The sequence below is a fragment of the Camelus ferus genome, chromosome 35 (genome assembly GCF_009834535.1).
Source record: "Camelus ferus isolate YT-003-E chromosome 35, BCGSAC_Cfer_1.0, whole genome shotgun sequence".
In the NCBI taxonomy this organism is placed as follows: domain Eukaryota; kingdom Metazoa; phylum Chordata; class Mammalia; order Artiodactyla; family Camelidae; genus Camelus; species Camelus ferus.
In genome coordinates this window covers 5,570,541-5,595,570 of record NC_045730.1, presented here as the reverse complement: position 1 = coordinate 5,595,570, position 25,030 = coordinate 5,570,541, and the positions used below count along the sequence as shown (strand labels likewise).

The 25,030-nt window shown below is 42.3% G+C and overlaps 2 protein-coding genes across 7 annotated transcripts in view; one reads left to right on the top strand and one right to left on the bottom strand.

Annotated features, from left to right (window-relative positions):
- Window positions 1-23,726, top strand: part of USP6NL (USP6 N-terminal like) — a 132,560-nt gene extending 108,834 nt beyond the window's left edge. For all 5 annotated transcript variants that reach the window (XM_032473660.1, XM_032473661.1, XM_014558447.2 and 2 more), the window contains 6 exons: window positions 792-912; window positions 3,813-3,907; window positions 4,552-4,617; window positions 4,711-4,810; window positions 7,350-7,502; window positions 19,969-23,726. In XM_032473660.1, coding sequence (XP_032329551.1) covers window positions 792-912; window positions 3,813-3,907; window positions 4,552-4,617; window positions 4,711-4,810; window positions 7,350-7,502; window positions 19,969-21,386 — 1,953 coding nt within the window. In that variant the 3' untranslated portion in view covers window positions 21,387-23,726. The remainder of the gene's footprint in view (window positions 1-791; window positions 913-3,812; window positions 3,908-4,551; window positions 4,618-4,710; window positions 4,811-7,349; window positions 7,503-19,968) is intronic.
- On the bottom strand, window positions 6-18,887 carry LOC116661469 (glutathione peroxidase 1-like). Of its 2 annotated transcripts, none has more exons than XM_032473665.1 (4): window positions 18,599-18,887; window positions 9,903-9,913; window positions 9,474-9,483; window positions 6-225 (listed from the first exon to the last, which is right to left on the bottom strand). In XM_032473665.1, exons 1-4 carry the CDS (start codon window positions 18,885-18,887, stop codon window positions 122-124), a joined length of 414 nt encoding a protein of 137 aa, XP_032329556.1. In that variant the 3' UTR covers window positions 6-121. The 2 variants fall into 2 exon arrangements, with proteins under 2 accessions (XP_032329556.1, XP_032329557.1); XM_032473666.1 differs by having other exon boundaries at window positions 82-225; window positions 18,591-18,887.
- Window positions 23,727-25,030: the final 1,304 nt, after the last annotated feature.

Genomic DNA, 25,030 nt, shown 5'->3' with positions numbered 1-25,030 from the left:
GCGTGCCTGCCCACAGCGGAGCTGTGCTCTGAGCAGCTGGACCATGTCTTTGGGGACCCCTCCCTGACATGACCCTTTTGGCCAGCGTTTCTTCATCTCGGGGCTGGATGGTCTCCTGGTCTCAGTGGGTCTTCTGGAGGCTCCGTGGCAGCCCTGGGGTCTTGGAGCAGGGCTGGTTTGGAATTGGGAAAAACCACGGTGTGACAGTGAATCTCACTCTTTCCCTCATTATCTAGATTGTTCTGTTATGTTTTCTGTTGCTGTTTATTTTTTATCTTAAGCAAATAGGACTGGGAATGCGCAGGACTAGAAGGACAGGAAGTGGTGGGCAGATGAATTTGCCTGACTCTCGATCAGTCTTCATTGCCCCAGGAGGTTGTGCTCCATTCACTGGGTGAGGTCCGGAGGGGCTACCCTGTGTACCTACTTGCTGTGTGGTGGAGCAGGCTAAAACTAAACTTTGCCAGCATCTGAGCAAAGAAGAGGAGTATTGAGCTGAGACTCACACGTTAAACAGAAAAATAAACAGCAGGTGTGATGACACTGAGCAGAGGCTAGTAAGACGCACGTGGGCTTGGACTTGCCCGTACTTCTGCACTTCCTCTTGGATACAGATGTGTTCTTTGATAGCATGTGGCTCAGCTCTGTTAAGATTGTAGTATTTCTCTGTGAATAATCTGTTTAGGCATTTTCTGATTATTTTATACACCAGTTTTTTTTTTTTAATGTGTGTGTATACACGTGGTTTGATCTTAAAACCCCCGGCTTCCCTGCTGTCATTTACTCTGTAGGAGGTTGGATACTGTCAGGGGATGAGCCAGATCACAGCCTTACTCCTCATGTACATGAATGAAGAGGACGCCTTCTGGGCCCTTGTCAAACTCTTCTCGGGCCCCAAACATGCCATGCATGGTAAGGAAACCCCACGGGTGATCAGAGACAACAAATGAGGGAGAAAAAGGAAAATTCAAACAAAGTCGAACTTTGGAAGATGTTTGGTAGAGTGAAGTACAAAAATTCAATGCCTAGGGGGCTTGTTGAGTTAATTGGTGTTTGTTACTAATTTCTTATTTCATTCTTCTTGAACTTTTCTAAGCTTTTCTGTTCACATTTATATCCCTTATTTGTGTTTACTCCAAAGTATACTGTTGGCATTTAAAAATTCCCTTCTTTCTTGCCCCAGCCAGAAGAAACTAATTTACGTTTGGAGGAATTTAGGAAAAGCTGTATTGTTGGAGAAATAGAAGATGCCTTTGGATCAAAACTTTTAGACAGTCATGCCTTGAGTGAAATGCTTACTGTCAGCTGCATATTGGGATGTGTACCTCTTTGTTAACGAATAATTATTGAGAAATGACACTTAGGTGTGTAACGGAAAGATACATAATAATTAGGTAGTTTTGTATATCAAGTATGTATTTTTAGTTCTTTCATCCTTAAAAATTGATTCCATTTTACATAAAAAGGAGGCTGATAACACATTCTGGGCACTGTATTATTTAGTATTTTAAAATCTGCATAGTTTTTTGGTTTTCAAATTAGAAGATTATTTTTAATAACCTTTTCCTCATATTTGCAGTAAGTTTACTGCAAGCATATGCAGTAAACTTTATTTGAGAGAGTTTGGATCACAGCTTCTCTTGGAAGTAAAAGTGGCATTTGTCCATACAATGCAGAATTAATTTTCCCAGTGCCATTGCGTGTGACAGCACCCAGTTAAAAACACGTTTTGGTGCTAATCCCTCTAAGAGCGGACCATCTAAGTTCTGTCTGTGGACATTGGAGCTTTATGTGGTAGGGAATCCGCCACATGCTAACGTGATATTTTACATTTTCAAAAGTATGATTTTCCATAGTCCATAGTTTATTAAATCTCGCTTTCTTACCCCGTGGTTATTGTGTGTGTGTGTGTGTGTGTGTGTGTGTGTGTGTGTGTGTATTTGCACTTAGCTATCTCCCTCAGTGTTCCTTGTGAATGTTTTTTCAAATAAATACCACCTGCATGGTAACTGTTTCTGGACACTTTGCATCCCATAAATAGACCCCAGTAGTAAGACACATTGTATTGAGTTGCCATCTGGTAGGCAGTATCATTTAAAAAGGCATCTTGACACTAACGCCTCCTTGTCAGTCTTTATTTTGCTTTACGATGAGAGAGTGTTGCTGATCTGTTGGGACGCGCAGTGCAATGCCACTCTTTCAGTAGGGCGTCGCGGGGAGCACTGCCAATTCCTGTCACCAGTCTTCTCTCTAAGGCAGTATTAATTTTACTATCCCAACGTTTACATTTACAGAACAGTTTGGATCTTCATTATGGGTGAGTTTGTACTTAGAGATACTTGTTTCTCGATCTGCCAATGACATTTTATACCTAAAGGTGACCTCAGCTCTGCATTGAGGGCTAAAGAGAACGAGGTGTAAGATACCAAGTCTGGGGGGCCACTGAAAAGTGAAGCAGCGTTAGGGATCCCAGCATCCTTGAGCTGGTGTTTATTGCTGAAGGGATTGTCTTTTTTCAAAATTAGACTTTTTCTTGAAGTTCTTCCAACTTCCATTCCTATCAAATTGACCATGAAAGCGGCACAGAAAGAGAGAGATGGATTTTTTTTTTTAATGAAATCATTTCACTGGAAAAATCTTAACTAAGAGAGGAATTTCCTATCTTTGGAAATTTTTACACACACCTTAGAAAACTGAGATTTAGTTAAGAAATAGCCCTTCCGTGAAGATTATAAAGCAGTGTTTCCCAGCAGTGTGTTCTTGGAGGGGCATAGTTCCACTTTTTGGAAACAGATGTGCTGTGGGGGAAAAATGGACTCCAAGATCAAATAAAGCTGGGATATGAGTTAAAGAAAGAACTTAAGTAAGTTTCTTTAGTCTGTAAAACAACTTAAGAACATTCAGAAGCTCTTAGGCCTCAGGAGCTTGTATTTACAAGAAGAGTACATTGAACACACAGTGTTTCTCCTGGATTCTCTTAAAGACATAGAACATTTATTAACATCTTTAAAAGTTACATAGACCCTGCCTTGGAAAACAGTAACGTGGAGAAATCATAAATTCATTGTGTAAACATCCTTTTTAAAGAGTTGTATACAATATCTGAGAGGAAACTTGTGACTAAAAATAGATGTTTAGTTCCATGAATTAAATACACAAAATTAATATTAGTTTCCCATTTACAATTAGTTACCTCCTAAAAATCTTACAGATTTTATGTCGTATCATCAGTTGTGATAAAATACATTAGCATCGGTCGTACAGTGCCGGTATGCTTTAGCTGATGTTAGATTACCACTTTCAGAAAGGATTAAAAAGTAGTAATAACTCTGGAAGCACGGCACTGGTGGCGGTGTTAGAGTAAGCCTGAAAAACATAATCAGATGTTTGTTGTGTAATGTACTAACGGTAAGGCAATGATAAGTAATCAATATTAGAATAATTTATAAAAAATGTGTGCACTAATGATACGACTTAGTACTTCAGGAGAGCAGATAATCTTAATAAACGGCTTCCGTTTCCATTTTTTCTTAGCTTCTTAGTTTCCCTTTTAATGCACAAATGTTCTGTCCTCATTTATATTTTTACCAGATTATAAGAGATCCTCAGCAAACACATGCTAGACTGTCTAAGTCTCATTAACCAAAACTTACAAACAATTGATCCCTCGGTGGGAGGGAAAAATATTTTGGTAACCACTGGATTTGCTGTTGTTGTTGACAGTTAAAAAATGAAGGAAATATGTCGCATTTTAAGATAGGGCTTTTGTGGGTGTTGTTTAATGAAGTATTGTCTTTATGTTTGTATTCCAGGTTTTTTTGTCCATGGTTTTCCCAAACTCTTGAGGTTTCAAGAACATCATGAAAAAATACTGAATAAATTTTTGTCCAAGCTTAAGCAGCACTTGGTAGGTAGATGTGATACTGACTTTCAGCACGAATAAAGCTGGAAGACTTGAGTGCAGCCATTGGTCCCAATTCCCTTACTGATTTACAGTGTCGTCCACTTTATTACTAAGCAGTTATAATTCCCAGGTGTTCGAGGGACATGAGATTTGTGAGATTTAGTACTGATGAACTGTCACAGCACCAACTCATAGAATCACACTTTTTTGAAGCTGCTATATACCAACAATACAGTTTTTAAGGATATATGCTTTCTCAGTGATTTGGGAGGATTTTTTAAATTGCTCTAAAAGTATTTTAAGGGTCATACAAACTCGTCCTCAGTGAACCACATACATGATCTCCTGTAAAACGCAGTAATTTAGGGAAGCAGAGCTCTTCCCTGTAGAACGAATTAGAACCAAAGTGTTGTGTTCCAATCCTGTCACAAGAAGGGTTTATTCTCAGAGTGATTCTCAAAAGTAAACTCGAGGGAGGGGGAGCCGGGAGTGGGAGTTGGCAGACAAAGTGAAATCCTCCAGCACGAGAAGGATTCTGAGTGAAGGGTCCTTAAGCTTTGACTGGTGCCTCCGCTGCCTGATGTGTGTTATATTGTCCTGTTTTGTTTGCTGCAGTCCAGAAACTGTGAAATCTTTGTGTTTTTCAGGATTCCCAAGAAATCTACACAAGTTTTTACACAATGAAATGGTTTTTTCAGTGTTTCCTTGATCGGGTGAGTATTTACTTAGAAAACTCAATCGTAAAATTCCAAATACCAGACAAGGGCAAACTGTTCATCTTATTTCTGTTTTGTTTTTAATTGTAGACTCCCTTTACACTAAACCTCAGAATATGGGACATCTACATCTTTGAAGGAGAGCGAGTTCTTACAGCTATGTCTTACACGATCTTAAAATTACACAGAAGTAAGAAAACATTTAATTATAACGCTTTCACAAAAAATCTAGCCTTGTTTTAACTCTGATTTCTCATTACTCACCCAACTTCAAATTCATTTCCTTTTGGTAATAAGTGAAGAAATTGTCTTCAGTTGGTGATTGAGTATCACTGGTTCTGTCTCATAACCAGAAGCTTTACATTGCCAAGGTCTTTGATTCTTTTCTCCATATCGGTTTCGTCTTCACACAAGTAGAATGTAAAGTTTGGTTTTGTTAATGATGATGTTCTATTGATTATTTGTTTCCACGGGGACCCCTTGTCTCTTTTCATCAATCTGAACCTTGGGTTTGTAGGAGGAGAGGGACACCAAAGAAGCCGGGCCCCTTAGTTAAAAGTGCTGGAGAGGGCATTTCCCATGACTGCTTCCTTCACCAGGAATAAAGCACCCAGCCCAAACGAGGGGCGCCTCCTCTCCTCCCCCTCTCTGACTGCTTTGTGGCCTCTGGGGGCAAGGACATGCTCATGTCTAGTTGCCCAAATGCAACACAGGTCTTTAAAAAGGCTTCAGTCGCGTATTTCAAGGGCTCTGTAAATTTGACGTGTGATGCCTTACTTTAAAAATCAAGAAGTGTAAAATGACTATAACTCAGTTAAAAAAATGTGAAAAAAAATTCTCAAAAAAAAAAAAATCAAGAAGTGAGTTTTTCTTTATGAATATGAAGAAGCTTATAATACCCCTCAAAGTGTCAATCCAACCTCAAAACGTAGGTGACTCCCCGTGTAACTGTGCAGAGGGGAGACTCCCTGAAACTCTGGGGCCTCCCACGCAGGTCCCATCTAGGGCAGAGCCTCGTATCACGTTCCCTTTATCTGCTCTCCTGTGTTGTTCTTGACTGATTGATCTGTTCAGTTTGCTCAGCTAAATGATAAGCTGACTGAGTGCTTGCAGTCGTGTTTTGTAGTGTTTCTCCCTGCTGGGCTTGGCTTTGTTCTAAGAACATGTGAGGTCCTTTGATACAAGATTGTTTGATTGCTCACTTGCAAAGCAAGGACTTAAAGAGCACCGAATTATCCACATTCTAGATAGGAATGAAAACTTTAAAATCACATCTGTATTGTTTACTCTGAAAGAAGAGGATTCAGGAGCGTCGTGGTTCATTTCCCTCCCTCCCCAACACTGCAAACCACAGCACCGAGATGAGACAGTTTGGTAACAAATTACCTCCCAAGACTGTCATTACAACCACAGGGAATCAGTCAGTCTCCTCTCCCTCCCTCCCTCCCTCCCTCCCCTTTACTCCTTTTCTCTCTTTCTGAATTATGAACTGACCAAGATGTTGAACAGAAGTGTACTTTTTATTAAGATATATACTTACTAGTTTAGTGTTCCCTAAACAGTGATAAAGTAGAAACATGGTGTTATGTTCTCCATAGCCTTCTTCTTCCTCTTAAATTATGTTTTACCTGTGATTCTTGACTAATTTTGACAAGTGAAAAGTTTTTTCACCGTTTGTAAATAAACTTGAAGCATAACCATTACTTTGTATCCTACCATGTCATCAGACTAAACAAGCTGTGGGAAGACTGCCTGTTGTGTATTTTTTCTTCATTAGGAAGACAAATCTTAAAGTCTTAAATGAAGTTCTTTCACCATATAACGCTTGAAAAACTGTCTAGACCAATATTCAGTGGAAACTCCTTAGATTTTTTTCTTGTTTTTCTCCTGATCGCCTTACTAGTATTTAGAGACATTGTTACTATAAAAAAATTAGTGATTTTTAAATAATAAAAAAAATTAGAAATGACCTAAATGTCTGATACTAGAAGACCAATTAAGTATAGAGCACACATGCAGCAAAATCTTACGTAGTTGTTAGTGACTTAAGTTGTTAATAGTAAGGTGTAAGACCATATTTGTTGAGGTGAGAGGTATCAGTGATGCACGATAATTGAGTTGGGGGAAAAGCAAGAAGGTGAGTAACGTGGAAGGTGTCATTTATTTTTGTAAATTGATACACATGGACACACACATGCTTCTAGGGCAGTGACTAATGGATCTGAGCTAATTTTTACTTTGTGCTCTGTATCTGTAATTTTAATTTTTTCAGTGAAACTAATTTCATAAGTAGAAATACAGATAATTAATAATCCAGATTTGGGGGAAATTTGGAAGTAGTGAAAATACAGACCCGGAGGTGGATGTGCCCGTGAAGTTGGAGCTCCGTGCCAGTAAAACAGGAAGTGCACGTCACGCTTGGTGGCCTTTCTCTGTCTACCGACTCTAGGAAGCTCTTGCTCTGGGTCAATATGCGTCAGCATGGTTATTCTCAAAGCAACAAGAGGGGATTTAGCGGTATTCATCTGTCCCCAGTCCCGCAAGAGTACCTGCTTTGCTCTGTGACTGCTCTAGTATCAGAAAACATTTTTGTCTTACTGAGTTTCAGTGGTATTCACAATGCCATGTATACGTTGTGTGCTGTGCCCTTTTAAAAAATGCATCAGAATAGAACACATTATCTTCTCAACCTGAAGTAGCTGGTGTTTATTGTTCTCTTCTTTTCTTAGAACATCTTATGAAATTGTCTATGGAAGAGCTTGTAGAGTTTCTTCAGGAGACCTTGGTGAAGGATTTTTTCTTCGAAGATGACTTTGTAATAGAGCAACTTCAGATATCCATGGCAGAACTAAAGCGGGCAAAATTAGATCTTCCAGAACCTGGTAAGGAGATTCTAAACACTTTATACCTGACTTACAATTAAGATTCGCAGACATGCCGCCAGTGGCCTGGGCCATTGTTGTTTGAAAACATAAGCGTACTTGTGATGGATTCATGCAGATCAGTTTTTATCGCCTGCTTATGGCTTTATTCTTATTTTAAGAAGAAGCAAATAAACATATTAATTAAATCAGCCTCTCCTAAGAGAGTCCCTACTTCAGTTTAGGAAGTTTGTTTTGACGAGTAATGTTTAATCAGAAGTAACCATGCTGCTCTAAGCTACTATAGTACTAAGCACTTTTTACTTCCTTCATCGCATTTTGTGAGACCATGTGCAGTAGCAGAGCACGTAAAAGTCCCGTATTACAGACGAGGAAACTGATACTAAGGGGCTGATGTGTTGCTGCAGGACCTGCAGACAGCATCATTGACGCCAGGGCCCAGGGGTCCTGTCTGCCCATCCAGGGCCCTTTGCAGGGTGTTGCAGTGTAGATAATATATTTTACTCACTGATTTCAGACCCTCTTGGAGGACCTCCTGTTCAGCTTTCTGCTGTGTGCTGGGTTGGGGATTTAACTCAAAAGAAAGACGTGCTTCATGCTCTCAGGGTGCACAGAGCAGAGACAGAACTTACACAAATGACAACAAATAGAGTGTGGTGAGTGGGGCACCCACAGAGCTGGAAGCAGAATACACGGGGAAGGATCCGACGAAGGGCGGAGCAGTACCGGACGAGAGGAGAGGGGAGGAAAGTGTGGGAAGATCTTTTCCTCTTTGGTGAAAAGCACGATGTTCTGCTCTTAGTTACATAATTGCAAGGGTCTAATCAGTATCTCCTGAGGTTTGCTGCGGGCCATCCGGATTCCCTCGGGAACAAACCATCACAGCGGCAATTGAGAGAACTGGGTGTGGGCCTTGGCCCGTGAGGCCATCACCTGTGCGAAGTGAGGTCGGCCCTCTCATTCAGAACAGTAGCGTCCACTTTCTACTCATTCTCTCCTGGAGCACGGGCTGCATTTGGAACAGCAGTTACTAACTGTATTCTGGCTTCTTTACCATTTATTTTTAAGTGTCTTGCCTACTTTTAAAAAGAGTTTAAGACAAGTTTTAGTAAAAGACACATATAGAAAATACATATTTGTATGTATGTAGTGGAACTATTTAAACACGAGAACAAAGTAACAGCCTGTGTAACACAAAGGGCCGATTTAGCATCTAACGAGCAGCTAATGTTTATTGAATGTTTCCTCTGCCCCACGTACTACAGGGAACATCTCATTTATTCCCTAAAATAACTGGAAGGAAAGGCACTCACTCATCCTCATTTTACACAGGAGGAAACTTGGTAGCAGTAGTTTGTAAGGCCTCTTTACTAGGAGAGGGTAGGATGGGGTCCTAGGGTAAGGCGAGGGATGACAGCAGAGGGCGGGTGCTTTGCTTTCTCTCTGTCTACTCTGGCGGTTAAGGTGCGACGCGGTGGGTCGCTCTGCACTTTCCGGGATGATAATCTGTCCTCATCTGCGTTTCTGCTGCCACAGCGTCGGCTCTTTGGACTCCCCCACAGCGTCCCGTTGTTACCGTCTTCGCATTATTGTAAGCTCTGTGTGGAACAGTAAGATAACCAAACCAACACTAGTGAGAAATTTAACACCATACCTGTCATTTTTGTTACGTCTCTCCTGCCTCAGTCTTCCATCCCACGCAAACACGTGGAATGTTACACTTTTTTTTTTTTTTTTTTTTGCTGGCTGGACTGAGTATTCCATTGTTTTGATTTGTATTTCTTTAATTTTGAGTAAGTTCAGTGTCTGCCTTATGTATTTATGGTGCATTTTAAATGTTTTTCTGACAACTTCCCAGTTGATCTTCTGCCCACTTTTCTATTGACCATTGAATGGTCTTGGCACTCTTGTCAAAAATCATTTGACCAAGGTGGGGAGGGTACAGCTTAGTGGTAGAGCACGTGCTTAGCATGCACGACGCCCTGTGTTCAATCCGCAGCAGTTCCGTTAACAAGTGAATAAAATAGCGTGAATAAATAAAGAAACCTAATGACCCCTCCTCCAAAAAGACACACCAAAAAAAAAAAAAAAAAAAAAGGAAAAAAACAATCATTTGACCACATACACAAGGATTAACTTTCGTTCTGCTCCGTTGGTCGTAAGGTGTCTGTCTTTGTCCCAGCACCAGAGCTGTGGAGTAAGCTTTGAAACCAGAAAGTGTGAGTCCTCCAGCTGAAAAAGACTGTTTTAGCTATTCGGGGCCCCTTGAGATTCCATATGAATTTTAGAATGCGTTTTTCTATTTACGCAAAAAAAAAAAAAAAGTCATTAGGATTTTGACAGGGATTGCATTAAATTTGTAGATCGCTTTGGATAGTATTAACATCTTGACAATGTTAATCTTCCAATCTATCAACATGGGATGTGTTTCCACTTACTTACGTCTTCTCCAGTTTCTTTCAGCAACGTCTTACGGTTTTAATTGTGCAAGTCTCACACCTCTTTGATTAAGTTAATTCCCAAGTCTTACTGATGAGGGAGGACTTACTTCTGTCAGTTTGCTGTTTGTTTTCAGTATACCTTTCTTCTGGGACTATCTTAATTTATCCCTCACTTTGGAAGGACAGTTTTGCCTGACACAGGATGCTTGGTTGACAGTTTTTTCCCTTTTAGCACGTTAGGTATATCAGCCTACTGGCCTCTGAAGCTGATGAGAAGTCTGCTTATAGCCTTATCTGAGGGTACCTTGTGTGTGACAAGTCACTTCTCTTTTGCTGCTTTTAAGATTCTCTTTGTCTTTCAGAACTTTGAGAAATGAAGGGATGGATGGGGAGGAAGAGGGCAGGGGCCCTTTAAAGCCTCTGGAGGTCACTGGAGCTGGGGGAGAAGGGCTCCTGCGGTGGGGGGAGGGGCTGCCTTGTGTTTTCCTCTCTTGTTCATTGACACTGACTTGTTACAGAGATCAGTCTGTTTTCTTGTGGAATGTCTCATTTGGAGGTGTCTAGTTTTTCTTTACTTTGGTCATTTAATTTGTTCCTCTAGCTTCTGTATTTTCTGCAAGCTAGAAGCTAGATGTAGACATTTAATCAGATTCAGATTCAACAGCAGGCACAGAATGACTGGTTTTATTACTGTTAGTGATACTGAGCTTGAACCCTGGATAAAAGGTGGTGATAACCAGATCTTTTTATTTTAAAAATAAGGTTTTTTTTTTTAATTACAAAAACTTTCCAGTTAGCAAGTGATTTGTGGTGCAGTGTTTTGACACTGTACAGATATCCAGTTTCCTTTTAATCTTTCCCCTGATGGTTTTAGCTTCCATTGGTAATCCTTGCCAAAAAGAAATATTTCATTTGAGGTTACAAAATAGTGATTTTTCAGATTCCATTCTTTGCTTTACATTTGTCAAATCAGACTTCCTTCTGTAGGAAAGCACGTTCCCTCCTCCTTCCAGAGGGGCTCTTTGGTTGCCTTAAAATGTGCTTGCTACTGAAACGACAGAATAAACGCTGAATGTGTCAGTTGTCCAGAATTAGGAGTTCACGTCTTGATTATGTCCAGTGGCAGCAAACGAGCTTATTGTCTCCGCTCTTTCATTGCAAATCTGTGGAATGTGATACAGTCTAAACGTTTTAACGCTCAAATCGTTCTGTATCTGGCCAGTGGAACCTCCTTAAACAGATTCCTGTGTCCTGTGGCCCCAGCGTGGTGAGTCTCGGAATATTTCCTTGCTTTTCTGTGCAACAGGCTATCTCTGGCTCATCCTAAGAATTCCTTGTTTCTCAGTTTCGTTACACAAGTGGTGCCCAGATACATCCTGATAAGAATGGCAGACAGTCTTGAGGTAGATGGGTGAGTGTGAGGGCTCCCATTGCTTCTGTTCTCCCCTTCAGGGTAACTGTCAGCGGCCTGGGACTTCCTCGTCTCCTCCTCTCCTTTTCTTTCACCTGTGAGCCCACATGTAGACACGTACATCTACATAAATGTGTGTAGCGTTTTTGTAGATGTCTTTGTCAGTGATTCTTCCCTTCTACTCCTGATTTGCTGACAGTTTAACCCTATGTCAGTGTTTGTGTTTTTAGAACATTTATCTTGTTGCTAGTCTTGATTTCCAGCCATTTCTGTTCCGTCCTATGTTGTTTGTTTGTTTGTTTTTTTAAATTGAAGTATCATTGATTTACAGTATTATATTAGTTTCAGGTGTACAACAATATTGTTTCTGTTTTATTGATTTTTCTATAATACCCCTGTTTGGGGCCATTGCTAGTAATAAACATACACGTATAAAGCATTTGTAAAGTTTTGCTGTCCATCTCTTAATGTGAATCAACTCTGAAGACCTCAGTTTAAATGAAAGTATTTTTTGTTGACAAAATATTAAAGTGACTCAAATAGTTTCTTGTGTATCCCACTGGCTGATGAGCTTTAGATGGAAATGTCCCTTTGTTGTCCGCTGTCATCTATTCAGATGAAGCCATTTGGCCAAGATTTTGTCAAGTAGGGAAGTCATTCCGGTTAGAAAGCCTATGTTGAACCACTGTGACTTCCAGTTGCCCCAGAGATACAGCTCATGACCTGTCTAGTAGAATGGAGAGAGAATTTTTCTTAGAATAGTTGAGGGGGCCGTTTTAATGTGTATCTTTTGTTTTAGGTATCAGAAAATAGGAAACTGAAAGCAAGCGAGTGAGCATTTTGTTGCTTTTGGCTCTGGTACATGTCCTTTTTTTTCCCGAGAGAAATTAAGAATTTTTTGTTTGTTTATCTGTAGAAAACCATTTCTCGCCTCAGTGCTGCGTTTTCATTTTCGTATATTTTTTGTGATGGCAGTCAGAATTTTTTACTGGAACACAGGAAGAAAACGCTCATTTGTGCTTGTCCACGGCCCTGCTCTCTGGGCATCACAGTTTGGAATTATTTCAGTCCAGATGCTGTAGATTGTGTTGCACACCGCCGCCTTCTTCCTCGCCCTTGAGGAAGTCTGCGTCTTCCCACCTGGGAAGATGGGGTTTTGCACTTCCTTGGCCTTTTACCGTCAGCTTTGACCTCGCAAGAGCTCCCAACGTGCCGGAATCCTCTGCTTTTCACTTGTTTCTTACCTGGCAGGGCTGTAATTCTTGCATCAAAGGGGGCATCATTTTAATTCTGACGAGCTTTCTCGGTCACTCTGCCATCAGGATTACTCTTAGTGGCTTATAGACAAGGAAGCTTAGGCTGCAAGGTTAAGTACTTGCCCAGGGTCGTGAGGGACTGGCCCTACGGGTGAAGCCTGTGCCTGCGGCATCCCAGGCGGGTGCTGCTGCGTGTGGTTCACGCCGCCCAGGGTCACGCCCTCCTGGTTCTCTGCCTTCGGATGTGCGTCTCCAGGACCTCCCTGAGCAGCTCTCCAGACGCCTCTGGCCTCGTCCGTTCTGCTTGGTGTCCATGACCTGGCTTAAGCCTCATCTTCCTGTAGACTCAGCCAGTCCCCAGCCTCCCGAAAACTAATAAAATTTGGTCACCCGTATTTCATGCCGGAAATGTGCCCCGTGCCTGCTTCTGTCCCACACTCTGTGTTTCCCCGTGTCAGTTAGTTCTATGTCTGCGTTAGAGTGAGTTCTTGCAGGACAGTGAGCATGTCTGTGTGTCACCAGCACCTAGTACAGTGCCTAGTTTAGAGTAGGCACTCAATCAGTATTTTTTTAATGAACAAATGAAGTTGCAATAATATTTTTTAGATACTAAAAACATACTGTCTGCAAAAGGTTAGCATGAGGCCGTTTTTGGAGGTGATGGAATCTTTCTGTGTCTTGTGCACGCACAGACAAGTCAGATTCATTGTGTTGATTTAAAAAAAACTGTCCCACTTTTTGAGAATTTGAATGGGTTTTCAGTTTTATTTGTTCATATAATGTAAACTGATGTTACACATGGTGAGCAATTTTTACATACGCGTATGTGAATTGAAACTCTAGGAGACACAGAGCTCAGGTTTTAAAAATTAAGTTATTTCACAGAGATCTATGTGGCATTAAAATAGGTGTATAACAATAAGTACATTTAAATAATTATCTCCTTTCAGCTTTCCTTTTCTTTCAAGTTTTATCTGTTCAAAAAAAAAAAAAAAAGTCCAGCCTGTGAACCTAACTACAATGTTCTGTTTGGACTTTTTAAAACTATCACAGCTAGAAATTAGAAAGTATGCTGTATTTCTTTTGGTCACCTTGTTGAAGGCTGTACTGATGTTTGAATTGTATGCTCTTCTGGCGGATAGTACATTAAACCGAAATAAACCACTTGATTTTTCAGGTATAAATTTGAAATCAGTAGTTTTGTGACAATATTTTAAAACTCATTTGGACTTAATATTTAATCCAGAAGGGACTAAGTTGATCCCGTCCCAAAATAATTTCCCCCACTTCTCACTGAAAACTGTTGGAGCAATCAGAGTACATATACTCTGTTCCTGAAATTTAAAAGAATGTTGCTCACAGAGAGTGCTCTTAGAGCACGTTCCTGTCACTGGGTCTCTGGTTGGGTGCAGGGAGCTGTTTACCTCTCCGGAGTCAGTCTGTCTGCGAGACTTGCAATTGAGTGTTGCGTCCAGTGGGTGGTGCCAGGCACCTGAGTAAGAGCAGAGATGGACTCTTGCCCTGACTTTTTTAGGGATTCTTTTTGTTGGGCTGTTGTTTTTTTTGGGGGGGGGTGTTTTTATTTGGTTTTTTTGTTTTTTTTCCTTTTTTTTTTTTTTTTTTTAGGAAACAATGTTTAAGAAAAAAAAACCAAGAAACATTTTTGCTCTTATTCTGAAATATGTACAGTTATAGTTATTTGTTTTTCCATCAGAGTAGTCTTAATTGTTGGCACTGGCATAAAAATACCGCTTATGTAATAGAACGCTAGGGAAAAATATCATGATTGTGCTGTTTTCACAAAAGCGCCCCCTGTTGTATCTGAAGGGAACTGTGTCGGTTTCCTGAGTCTTCATTTAAACTCCTGGCTTTCAGGGGAAGAAGGGAAGGACACAGTTTGAGGCCTGGAGCTCTAGTGGAGTGAGCAAAACAGTACTGTGTCTGTTGAAAAGAAATCCAGGATGAACGTATGGGTGGTGGTAGAATACTTACTGCCTGCTTATGGCCATCTGCTCTGACATCAGTCATGCTTGAACCTTCTCGGCAGTCAGTTGCTTAGGGGTGAAAGGAGATGCTTAAACATAGACCAAGGACAGCAGTGGCGGGTGGGGAGGAGGGCGAGAGGCACCCATGAAGAGATTGTACAGAACGGTTAGTGCTTGTTTGGGTCTACTTCTGGGGGAAGGGCAGAGAGCATGAGCGCATGAAAACCTGGCTGACGGTGCTTAGGTCCTTCTTAGAGGGTCTGCACAATGTAGCTTCAGTCAGGGCCAGCTGAATAATTAATCTTCAAAAAAGAATTGCCTTAATGACAAAGTTGAGCAGATTTTTCTTGTTAACCTTGTACTTAGGCGCAGAGGTCAGCCCCCCCCCCCCCCCCCCCCCCGTGGCGGTGAGGCTCTGCCCTGCCCAGTCCTGTGAAGCCAGGTGTGAAGTGGGTCCCACTCAGAGGGGCAGGAGAGCCCCAACCCTGCCTCTGTCTTCCCTCCCCCTCCTCACCCCTTTCCCTCCTCCTCCCTCCCTGTCTTCCTCTCCTCCCCTCCCTTCCCCCCTCTTCTCTGGGCCTTTTTTTCCACCCCTTCTCCCTCCTCCTGAGAGACAGGGCCCCTCCCCACAGTCAGGGTTGCCCTCAAGGCCCTTAGAAATGCAAACACCAAGTGTCTATCTGATTGTTGTTGAGTTGCCAAGGATTTGAGGATTTACACTGTCTGGAGGTGGTGGGTCAGTTGCAGTAAGAACCCGCACACGGCATCATCCAGGGGCCATCAGTCAGCGGCTCCTGATGGCGGATGGAGTGGTGCCGGGGTCACAGCTGTGTTAGGTCCACCTGCTCCCTGGTCACAGGCCAGGCCGCTGGGGAGACCGAGTGCTGCAGTCAGTACACTCAGTGTCCGGGGTGAGGTCTCCTAGCCTGACGCAACACTGTCCTTGAAGTTGGAAGGAGTTAGGTTTTTACGCACTTATATTTTAGAAGGCTCTTTTTTATATCCTTATCTACTGCCTCTTTCAAATTACTTTACTTTCTACCGTATTTATTGAAAATCTTCATGGAGATCAAGAGGCCATGTCCTCTAAATGTCTTTGTACAGTTGAAGTATTTACCATGTACCTCTTACATAGTCCTGGTTTCTAATGAGAGATTGACATTCAGGAATTAATAGACACAATGTCCTCCTGTTTGCACTAAGTTTTTTCCGCAAACCCTGCTGCATCTAGTTTCTTGGGTATTTATAACCGTCATGCTTCCGTACTGTTTATTGGAACAATGTGTCTAAAATTACTCCGATTCATACTAGTTACATGTGAATGCGTGGACATTTTGTCAGAACCATACACCTGTTGCGATTTTGGAGCCTTTGGAAGACCTGCAAAATAGGTAGAAGTCACTTCCAGGTGATCATCTACTGGGGGAAGGGAAGTGTGTTACGGGCTATCATGAAAGAGCTGTAAGATGCTACTTTGGGGGGAATTTAGAAGTCACAGATTTTTTGTTTTCCTTAGTGTGGCTTTTGACCTCTAGACCATTCAGTAAATGGAACGTGCTAAAGTTTTCTTCTAATTCTGATATAACATGTGGATGCAAAGAATATCAGTGTCTCTTCCTTAGAGAAATTTGTGTATTGACCTGAATGTGAAGTAGGGTTAAGTGAACAGTGAGCACTTTTCTCACCCTCTGTAATGACAAAGTAGAACTCCCTCACCTGTGTGGTGTGTGCCTTTCCATTTTGCTTCAGGCATGAAGTTGCCGCCTCAGTCTGTTACTTCCTTCTCAGTTTTTTTGCTCTTTCTCCTGAGAAATATGTGCCTTATGTTTGTAATCCCACGTTGTCCTGTGTGCCCTAGCAGTCTTCACGGTAGTGCCTTTCATATACCCGGAGGGTCTCAGAGTGGGCTTCTGTGAATACGGAGACACAGGAACAGTATGAGATGCGGCCTTACCCCCGAGATGCTCAGTTTTCTCCCTTGGTCCTCTTTCCTCCCCATGTCCGTCCTTCCACCTCCGCTCCGAAGGGGGTGTTTTGATGTTTGGCTGATGCTGATGAAGTATCAACTAGCCATTAAGCCAGCCATTCGTTTACTATGCTGAGTGCTTAGAACGCTGTCAGAGGGGGAGCTAAAAGAAAATTGATAAATTTGGATTTTCTATTACGTAGATCTTTATATCTTCTTGATAATCTCTGTTCATTGGGGTTACTTACCTACAGGGAGGAAGGACTTCATATATGTATCTGGGACTAAATGGATTCCTATTTGTAGAGCTGATAAAAACTTTGCAGGGGACCCACTCTGGGCACAGAGAGCCTTTGCATTTCCGGGAACTCTCCCCTGCTCTGTCCCCCGGGCCCCGAGTCATTTTAGTTACCTTACCCTGGCACTATCTTCATGGCCCTCTGTACAACTAGCACAGCTCCGTGAGGACAGGGCACTCCCCGGTTTCACCCTTGGATCGCCAGCACCTAGAGTGGTGCCTGGCTATAGTAGTTGCTGACAGGTGTGTATTTGTTGAATGGATGGATGAATGAAACAGACGGTAATTGTCAGTTCTAATGCTTTGTGTACTTTCAGATGTATAAAATAAAAAGCTTACATAAATATTGTCAAAGTGAGGTTAAATTCAGTTAAAACCATCCCATGTGTCTCAGGTTGAGTGAACATGGCATAGTGGAAGACAGCAGTGAAGTGGGAGTGAAAACATTGGGTCCTGGTTCTCACTCAGCTTCTGCCACTAAAGATCACTTGGCTTCTTTCTCTGAGACGTTGCTTCACCTCCTATAAATCACGGGCTGGACTGGATCTCTCTGGAACCCCAAGGCTCTAAGAAGCTGCCCAGTTGAGGGAAGAGGAGAAGGGGTGAATGGGAGGTACCCCGAGCCCTTCCACTTTAACTAGAGCAGCTGGCTTCTGTTTTCTTTATATATTGGAGTTTCATGTGAAATTTGGTTTTTTAAAAAGATTAATTTCAAAAAGTTTAAACAACCACTGAGCTAGAATAGCATAAAGGTTATTTTTAGCTCAGTAATTCTGATTCTGGTAGCTTCACTACTTAAAGGGTATTGCATCTCCATCATTCTTTGCTCCCTCCCTTCCCAGAGAAAAGCTCATTGAACTTTTTTTAATATCTTAAGAAAATTATGATATGTGGGCAGATAATACGATTGTCATCACCAAGAACGTTAGCTGCATGAAAACAGTGGCTGCGTCTGCCTGCTCACGACTGATGGACTTGTGCTTACTTGGGAAATCTGTGTTAGACGCGCGGGTGGCTGGGTATTTGAAGAGAGCAACAACTTATTTTTAAGTGAGAATATGTTATTATGTAGTAAAAGGTAAAAAACATGTATCTTATACTAGGAAATTTTTACAAGTGAAGTCTTGTTTTTTTCAAGGTGGTATTTACTGGGTATCCATATTGTAAGAAATCGTTTTTAAATACTGTTTACTAAATGCCCAATTTACTGCACCTTCCTTAATTTCTCATTAATTTTCCAATGTTAGTTATTTAAAATATAAAGCTAGAAGTATTTAATATGATTTTCTTTCTTTTTTATTCTTTTCCCCCCTTTTTTGCATTTAAAGTAGCATCGTTTTAATTTTTTTTTTTTTAATTTTTTTTTGTTTTAATTTTTTTTTTCTGCTGACAACCAGCACTTTATTTATTAGTGAGATGCTGTGGTCTGGGAAAGGGGAAGCCGGGATAGACAGGACAGCACCCATCTCAGGGATTTTCCTGGACATCAGGCGTTCCCTCCATGCAGGTTTAGAGGAAACACCTTCCTGGGTAAACTCCCCAGAGGGCAGCGCTGTGACTGCCAAACAGCAGGGATAGGAGGGGCCCCTTAGGCAGAGCTGGGCCCCTGGGACAGCAGGGTTTCGATGTCAGGCTCCATGTCGAGGGTCAGAAAGCGGTGGCTATACCTGCGCACAGGCGCACCATCTGGGCCCCCCCGGGAACTTCTCGAAGTTCCAGGAGACATCGTTGCGGCATACCTGGAGACCAGGTGATGAACTTGGGGTCGGTCATGAGGGCAGTGGCGTGGTCCCTGGGAGTGGGCAGGGCCTCACGAAGAAAGGCGAAGAGCGGGTGCGCCTTTGAGCCGTCCACCTCGCATTTCTCAAAGAGCACGAAGTTGGGCTCGAACCTGCCGTCTGGTCGGACATACTTGAGGCAGTTTAGGATCTCCTCGTTCTTCGAGTTCTCCTGATACCCAGACTGGTTGCACAGGGAGCCCAGCACGACCAGGCCCCGGGGCCCGAGGCGCCGCTGCAGCTTATTCATCTGGGTGTAGTCCCGGCCCGTTGTGCCTCAGTGACGCCACGTTCTCAGTGCGCAGCACCTACCCCGCAGGGCGCCCTGGCTCCCCGGCTCCCCGGCTCCCCGGCTCCCCGGCTCCCCGCTCCCGGCTCCCCCGCTCCCCCGCTCCCCCTGGCCCGCGGGCGCGCGGAGAAGGCGCACGCCGAGCACCGAGCCGCGCACGTGGCGTGGGTTTGGAGAAATAAAGGAGCGCCACGGCCTAGAAAAAGCCTTTTTAAAATCTTTTTAATTGAAGTACAGTTGATTTACAATGTAGTATTAATTTCTGGTATACAGAGTAGTGATTCAGTTATATATATATATATATATATATATATATATATATATATATATATACTTTTTATATTCCTTATCATTTTAGGTTATTACAAGGTACTGAATATACTTCCCTGTGCTGTACAGTAGGACCTTGTTGTTTACCTGTTTTATATATAGTAGTTAGTATCTGCAAATCTCAGGCTTAAAGTCTGAGTCTTTTGGAATATTAATTTTGAAATGGAGAATATTATTTCTTTTTATTCCGTGGAAGGTACTTGAGGTAATAATAAGCTATTTGAGGACAACTTGGAGACCACGGTTGGTCAGCAGTTGACTTTTTAATTTGGCAGGCCTGCTTGAAGTTGATAGGAAAAGGTTTACTGAGATTCCAGAACCATTTTAGTGGAGGCAGTCTAAAGTGGAAGGAATGTAATGGTAAGACACTGAACTACTGACCTGCAGGATTGTTTTAGGAATAGAAATGAGAACATCAAACTTGGGTTCTTCAAAAATCATGTAGCAGTGTGTCTTAACAAAATATAAGAATCATGTGTTACGCAGTTGTATGACCCTTACTCGTAAGGTTGTAGGTCTTCCCACTTGCACATTGCCTAGTAAGACCTTGCGTTTCGGTATGGTTTAGTATCAAGTATTAAGCCTCTGATGCTCTGTGTGTGTGTGTGAGTGCACATGTGAAAAGCACACAGTTACTCACAATGTACTACTTCTGTTTGGTCCATGCTCTTGTGCATTTATATGTTGCTTATGAACTTATCTTTCCCTTCAGGTAAAGAGGAAGAATTTCCAAAGAAACCTTTGGGACAACTTCCCCCTGAATGTCAGCTGGCTGGCGTCAGTCACCTGAGCAACGGACAGAGAAGTGTGGGCAAGTCAAGTCCCCGGACAGGGAGCAGAAGGGAAAGCAGCTCCTCTCCTCACAAGACACACGAGCACTCCCCTCACCATCAGAGCAGAGCTGGTACCCCGGAAAGAGTGAGGCAGCCAAGGCGGAAGTCAGTGGACGAGGAAAGTAAAAAGCTTAAAGATGAGGCAGATTTTCAAAAAAGGCTTCCATCAGGTCCGCAAGACAGTTCCAGGCAGTATAACCATGCAGCTGCTAACCAGAATAGCAATGCCATTTCAAACATCAGGAAGGAGTTTGTGCCCAAATGGAATAAACCGTCAGATACGTCAGCTATTGAAAAAGCTGCCAAATACGCCATCGAAGGCAGAAGCAGAGCTGCCCACCCCACACTTCGGATCACCGTCCCGAGTTCAGCAGATGCTCGGGTACCCAGCGTCAGGCAGAAGATGAAGGTCTTGGATGCTGACGAAGGGAAGCGGGGCTCGAATGCATCCCAGTACGATAACGTTCCTGAAAGTGAGAATGGCGCTGCTCTGGAAGAGGCCCTCGAGCGGGCGTCCTCGCACAGCCCCAGGGGCATTGCTTACTCTCACAGTCCCAGGAGGCATGCCGAGCCAAGCTCCAGTCCACCCAAAGTACCCAACAAGTTTACTTTTAAAGTACAGCCTCCAGGTTATGCAAAATACCCGCCTCAGTTCAATGGGGAAGATCGTGGGACAGGGCATCCCCCATCTTACAGTAATCCCCCCGATTACCATGGAAACCCTCCTCCCAAGCACGTCCCTGCTGCTCACAGCAGCTTTGTGCCTCCCCCGTTCACCCTTGGGACTCACGTGAATCCTCCTAGGAGACCTTATGGTTCTACTCTTTCAGTCAATGCTTCTCCAGAGAAACCCTCCCACCGCCCGACTCCAGTCGTCCTGCCATCCAGTAGAATAGAAGTTCTCCCTGTGGATTCTGGTGCCAGCGGGTATTCGGGCAATTCAGGGTCGCCGAAGAATGGAAAATACATCCTTCCTCCAGCAGATCGTTTGCCAGATAACAGAAAATGGTCGGAAATTGGTTACACGTTCAGGCCAGAGATGCATGGACAGTCGTGGGCTCAAGATGCAGACCACAGCCACTTAAGCAGTTTACCAAAATATCCCACCTTTCAACGTGGACCCTTTCAGGACCACAGCCTCCCAGCAGTTTCTGTAGATAGTCCAGTGCGGTACAGAACTTCCCCAGCGCTGGAAGATGCCAGTTCATCTGGGTATCAGTATTCAGGGCCCTCGCCTCCGGCTCATCACTACAGAAATCGGGATGGACTCTCCATCCAAGAATCAGTATTGCTGTGAGAATTTATCTGTGCTTGCTACAGACAAGAGAATAGAAACCGTGTGAAACCTACATTGCTGTGTTTATAATTGCCAAAGCAGTATTTTATACAATTGTGAACAACTCGCACAATTCGGATGTATGTTAGTAATAAGAATATATGGGAGCGTTTTCATCCCCACCTAAATGCTGCTTAAGATGAGCTTTTAACTTGCATCATCACTGAACCTGTTAAAAGGAATTTAATGTGGAAACATAGCAATAGCATTTAGGGACGTACGCTCGGTTTCATTTGTATCTTTCTCCAACATCTGAATATTCGTACTCTGTTAGCCCATTCTATTTTGAGTGATGTTACAAAGCACTGAAAACCTGAGCTGAATAGTTACTTTTAAGGCTGTGTGTAGTGTATGTGTCTTTCCCTAGATACCATGGGCATCTGTGCATTACACGTTTGAACGCAGAACTAAAGAAATGTTGACGAAAGAAACTACTTTTAATCTAGATCCATGGAATAATTTATTCTTCTTTTCTCCCTAACTTGTCTTTTGGTCAAATTTTTTTTCCCCTCCCCTTTTATTTTTAACCCAGGTCCTAAACTGACTTAAGGGTTTGCCCTGACTTAATTCAGTGTCTCACAGAATGCTCAGCTTTTTCATCCAGTTGCTGGCATTTTCTTTGAATCTGAAAATTGAAGACATTGGAGAGAAAGGCTGACCACTTAATGGTGCTTAAAAATCGGGGCAGTTAAAGTAAGTTTATGGCCAAAGGTGCAGCGCTCAGAGGATCCTTGTTCACCAAGAGATCTGTTTTGGTGCATCTGTGCCCTTTGTTCTGGTCTGACTCTTGCAAAGCTCAGAGTAGAACGTTCCTCGCCAGATGCCCAGGCGGTGCTGCGGCGCAGCTGTCCGGCGGGCGCCAGCAGGAGAAGCTGCACGTTACCATCAAGCACTCACACGGGGAGGCGGAGCAGGCTCCTCTGAAATTCGTTTGAAAGCAGGATCAACAATACGGTTACTTCTTACTTCTGCCCCTTGAATTCCTGCAGACCCTCCCCGCAAAGGGCCCGGGTGGCATTTACACGATCTTTTCCTGACACTCTATCTTTAAAGAATGTAGTCAATGGATATTGCTGCACTTAGGCCATTAAATTATCGTTGTGTAAAATTGTGAAAAAACGATCCTAATTATTACTGGAATCTTAAGAGTTGGATCTTTTTTTTTTTAATAGTGTAAGTTTCATACTTTCAGAAATCTTTTTGTCTGTTCGCGTCAGTGAAAAAAATTCAGGATCATCATAACGAAGACAGCAGTGTCTCTTAAAATTTTGTTTTACACTACAGTTGCCAAAACACTGACCACGTTTTGGGCACTCCAAGAAAGTCTGACTTTGTTGTCAACATTCCTTTGCTCCAGTTTGCCTCAGAGAGAGTAGAAAACCTCAGATAGATGGCTCTTACTGTTGCAAGTTGAGACTTTAAGCTTTCAAGGTACAGAGGTATGTCTTTTAAAACGAGAGTAACAGTTGTTTAGTTCCTGAATGTGACAATGTTTTTTGTGTATATAATGAGTCCTAATGTAATTTTAACCAACTCGGTCATGATGTTATTAAAAATGGCAAAACAAATGCAGTGTGTTAGTGGCTAAGCACTGCACAGAAGCTCAGACTAAATCCGGGCACACCGGGCCGTTGACTCAGATCATGTGGAAGCTTAGAAGTAAATGTATATACAAATGTAGCTGGGGATATGAATTCCAGTCTTAAACCATGACTCTGTGACTTGTAATAAACCAAGCTGTACAATTTAGTTTATGATAGCAGCCTCTGAGCTGCTCCAAGATATATATATCAACAGTGGAAATACTGTAGATTTATATTTATATATATATGCAAAATATATATACACACACACTATTTTCTTACGTCATCTATGACATTTTTTATCTGTATACTTTTTTTGATGTGATTGTTTTTAACATGCTAACTATTTTGTTCTGTGTCTTTTATGTGCTTTTTTCTTCGTAAGTCAGAAGTGCCGCATCTCTGATACTTCGGAAGCTAATTCTCTTCTGAGTAGATGGTGCCCAGTGTTTGCCTACATGACTTCAGCTCGATCACAGTTCTCTGCTCCATGCTTTGCTAATTCCCAGTAGTTCTGTATTTAGACCCGCATCACCTTGCCTTTGTTTTATTCAATCGTGAGTAATAACAATGAGGTCTTCTTTTCAGTCTTCCTCATTGTAAAATGTAGCTCTCTGTTAGTTTGTCAAGAAAAATTTAATTCGAAGTTATTTTGCCTCCGTACAATTTTATTCTTTCAAATTTATGTTTTAATAAAAGGTAAATGATGAAACAATGATGAAACATGAAATATTCATAAAGTGGGTTAAATATATTTATAAAAAAACATAATAGGTTAGTTTTTTCACGGTGTGGAGACTGATTTTACTCTGTAACTGCATGTCCAGTAGGTAAATATTTTGCCACTGTTGAGCCTTTTTCTTTGTAGCAGTTTTGCTTTGCTTATTAACACAATAAGCACTTTGGTATAGTTTTTTTTTTTTCTTTTTTCATATTTACTTTGAAACGTTAAAGAAACTAGACCCAGGGTCTCAAAGGGTTTTAAAACTTCAACTTTTTCAGGTGCTTATGTTGTTTTTAGAATTTTTTAAAATAGCATTTGGAGCTGGAAGACACCTGTATCTGTCAGATCGGATCCATATTGGGTATAAATTGGACTGACAAAAGACAGATTAACAGGAGAAAAGGAGACAAGTTTAGTAACGTGCATCCTGCGTCCATGTGGTACTGATGAGTGATGAGTCACTCAGGAGGGTTAGACTTGGGGTCTCTGTACTACACTTAGCGGGGGGGGGGTAGGGGAAAGGGATGAGGAAGAAGGGCACTTATGGAAAATAAATGGGCGCTTAGGGAGATGGAATAGTTGGTGACAGTTTGGTTGTGGCGCCAGGAGAGAAGGTTAGAGCTTCCGGGAGGGGATTTATGACCGTTGAGTCCTTTGGGGGAGGCTCTACTTTTAGCCGGAGCAGGGGTTTCAGGAACTCCAGTGTCTTTAGCTCAGAATCATTCTGATCCTCTTCGCTGTCAGTGACAGAATGTTTCTTGAAGGAAGAGAGATTCCGCCAATGGGACATTTTTGGAAGGGAAATCAGATGTTTACAGGATGTAGTGTGATCGTCTTAACTTTTTTCATTTTAAGACAGTTCCAACGCTGTTGTATGTCATATTGAGTGTCAGCTTGAACGTGGGATTTGGTGTTTGTCATTCAGGTCTCCCTTAGGGCCCGCTGATCATAAGCACAGAAATGATGCCTGCTTAGTACTTTGCTGAGATCTCCTTTCTTATCATTTTCATGGTTAGAGAAAAACATTCCATGTCCCACAAAGCAGGATTTATTCATAGAGGTTGCAAGTCCAAGATCAAGGTAAGGATCTCCAGCTTAGTCTTCAGGAAATACTACTGCTCCCGGTTACCTTTTGCACTCACACCTTCATTTTAGTGTGCGCTTGATTGTGGGTTAGTAAGACTCATTGTGGCAATGTGTGTTTTTCCCCTTTGTTTCAACTGTCTTTTAGTAGATTTTAAATACATTTTTCTTACAGGATATTGATACTGACTGACCAGATGGTTTCAGTAAGTCGG

Excerpts from the sequence above, each read along its gene's own strand:
- LOC116661469 (XM_032473665.1), bottom strand. The coding sequence starts at position 18,887 with ATGAATAAGCTGCAGCGGCGCCTCGGGCCCCGGGGCCTGGTCGTGCTG.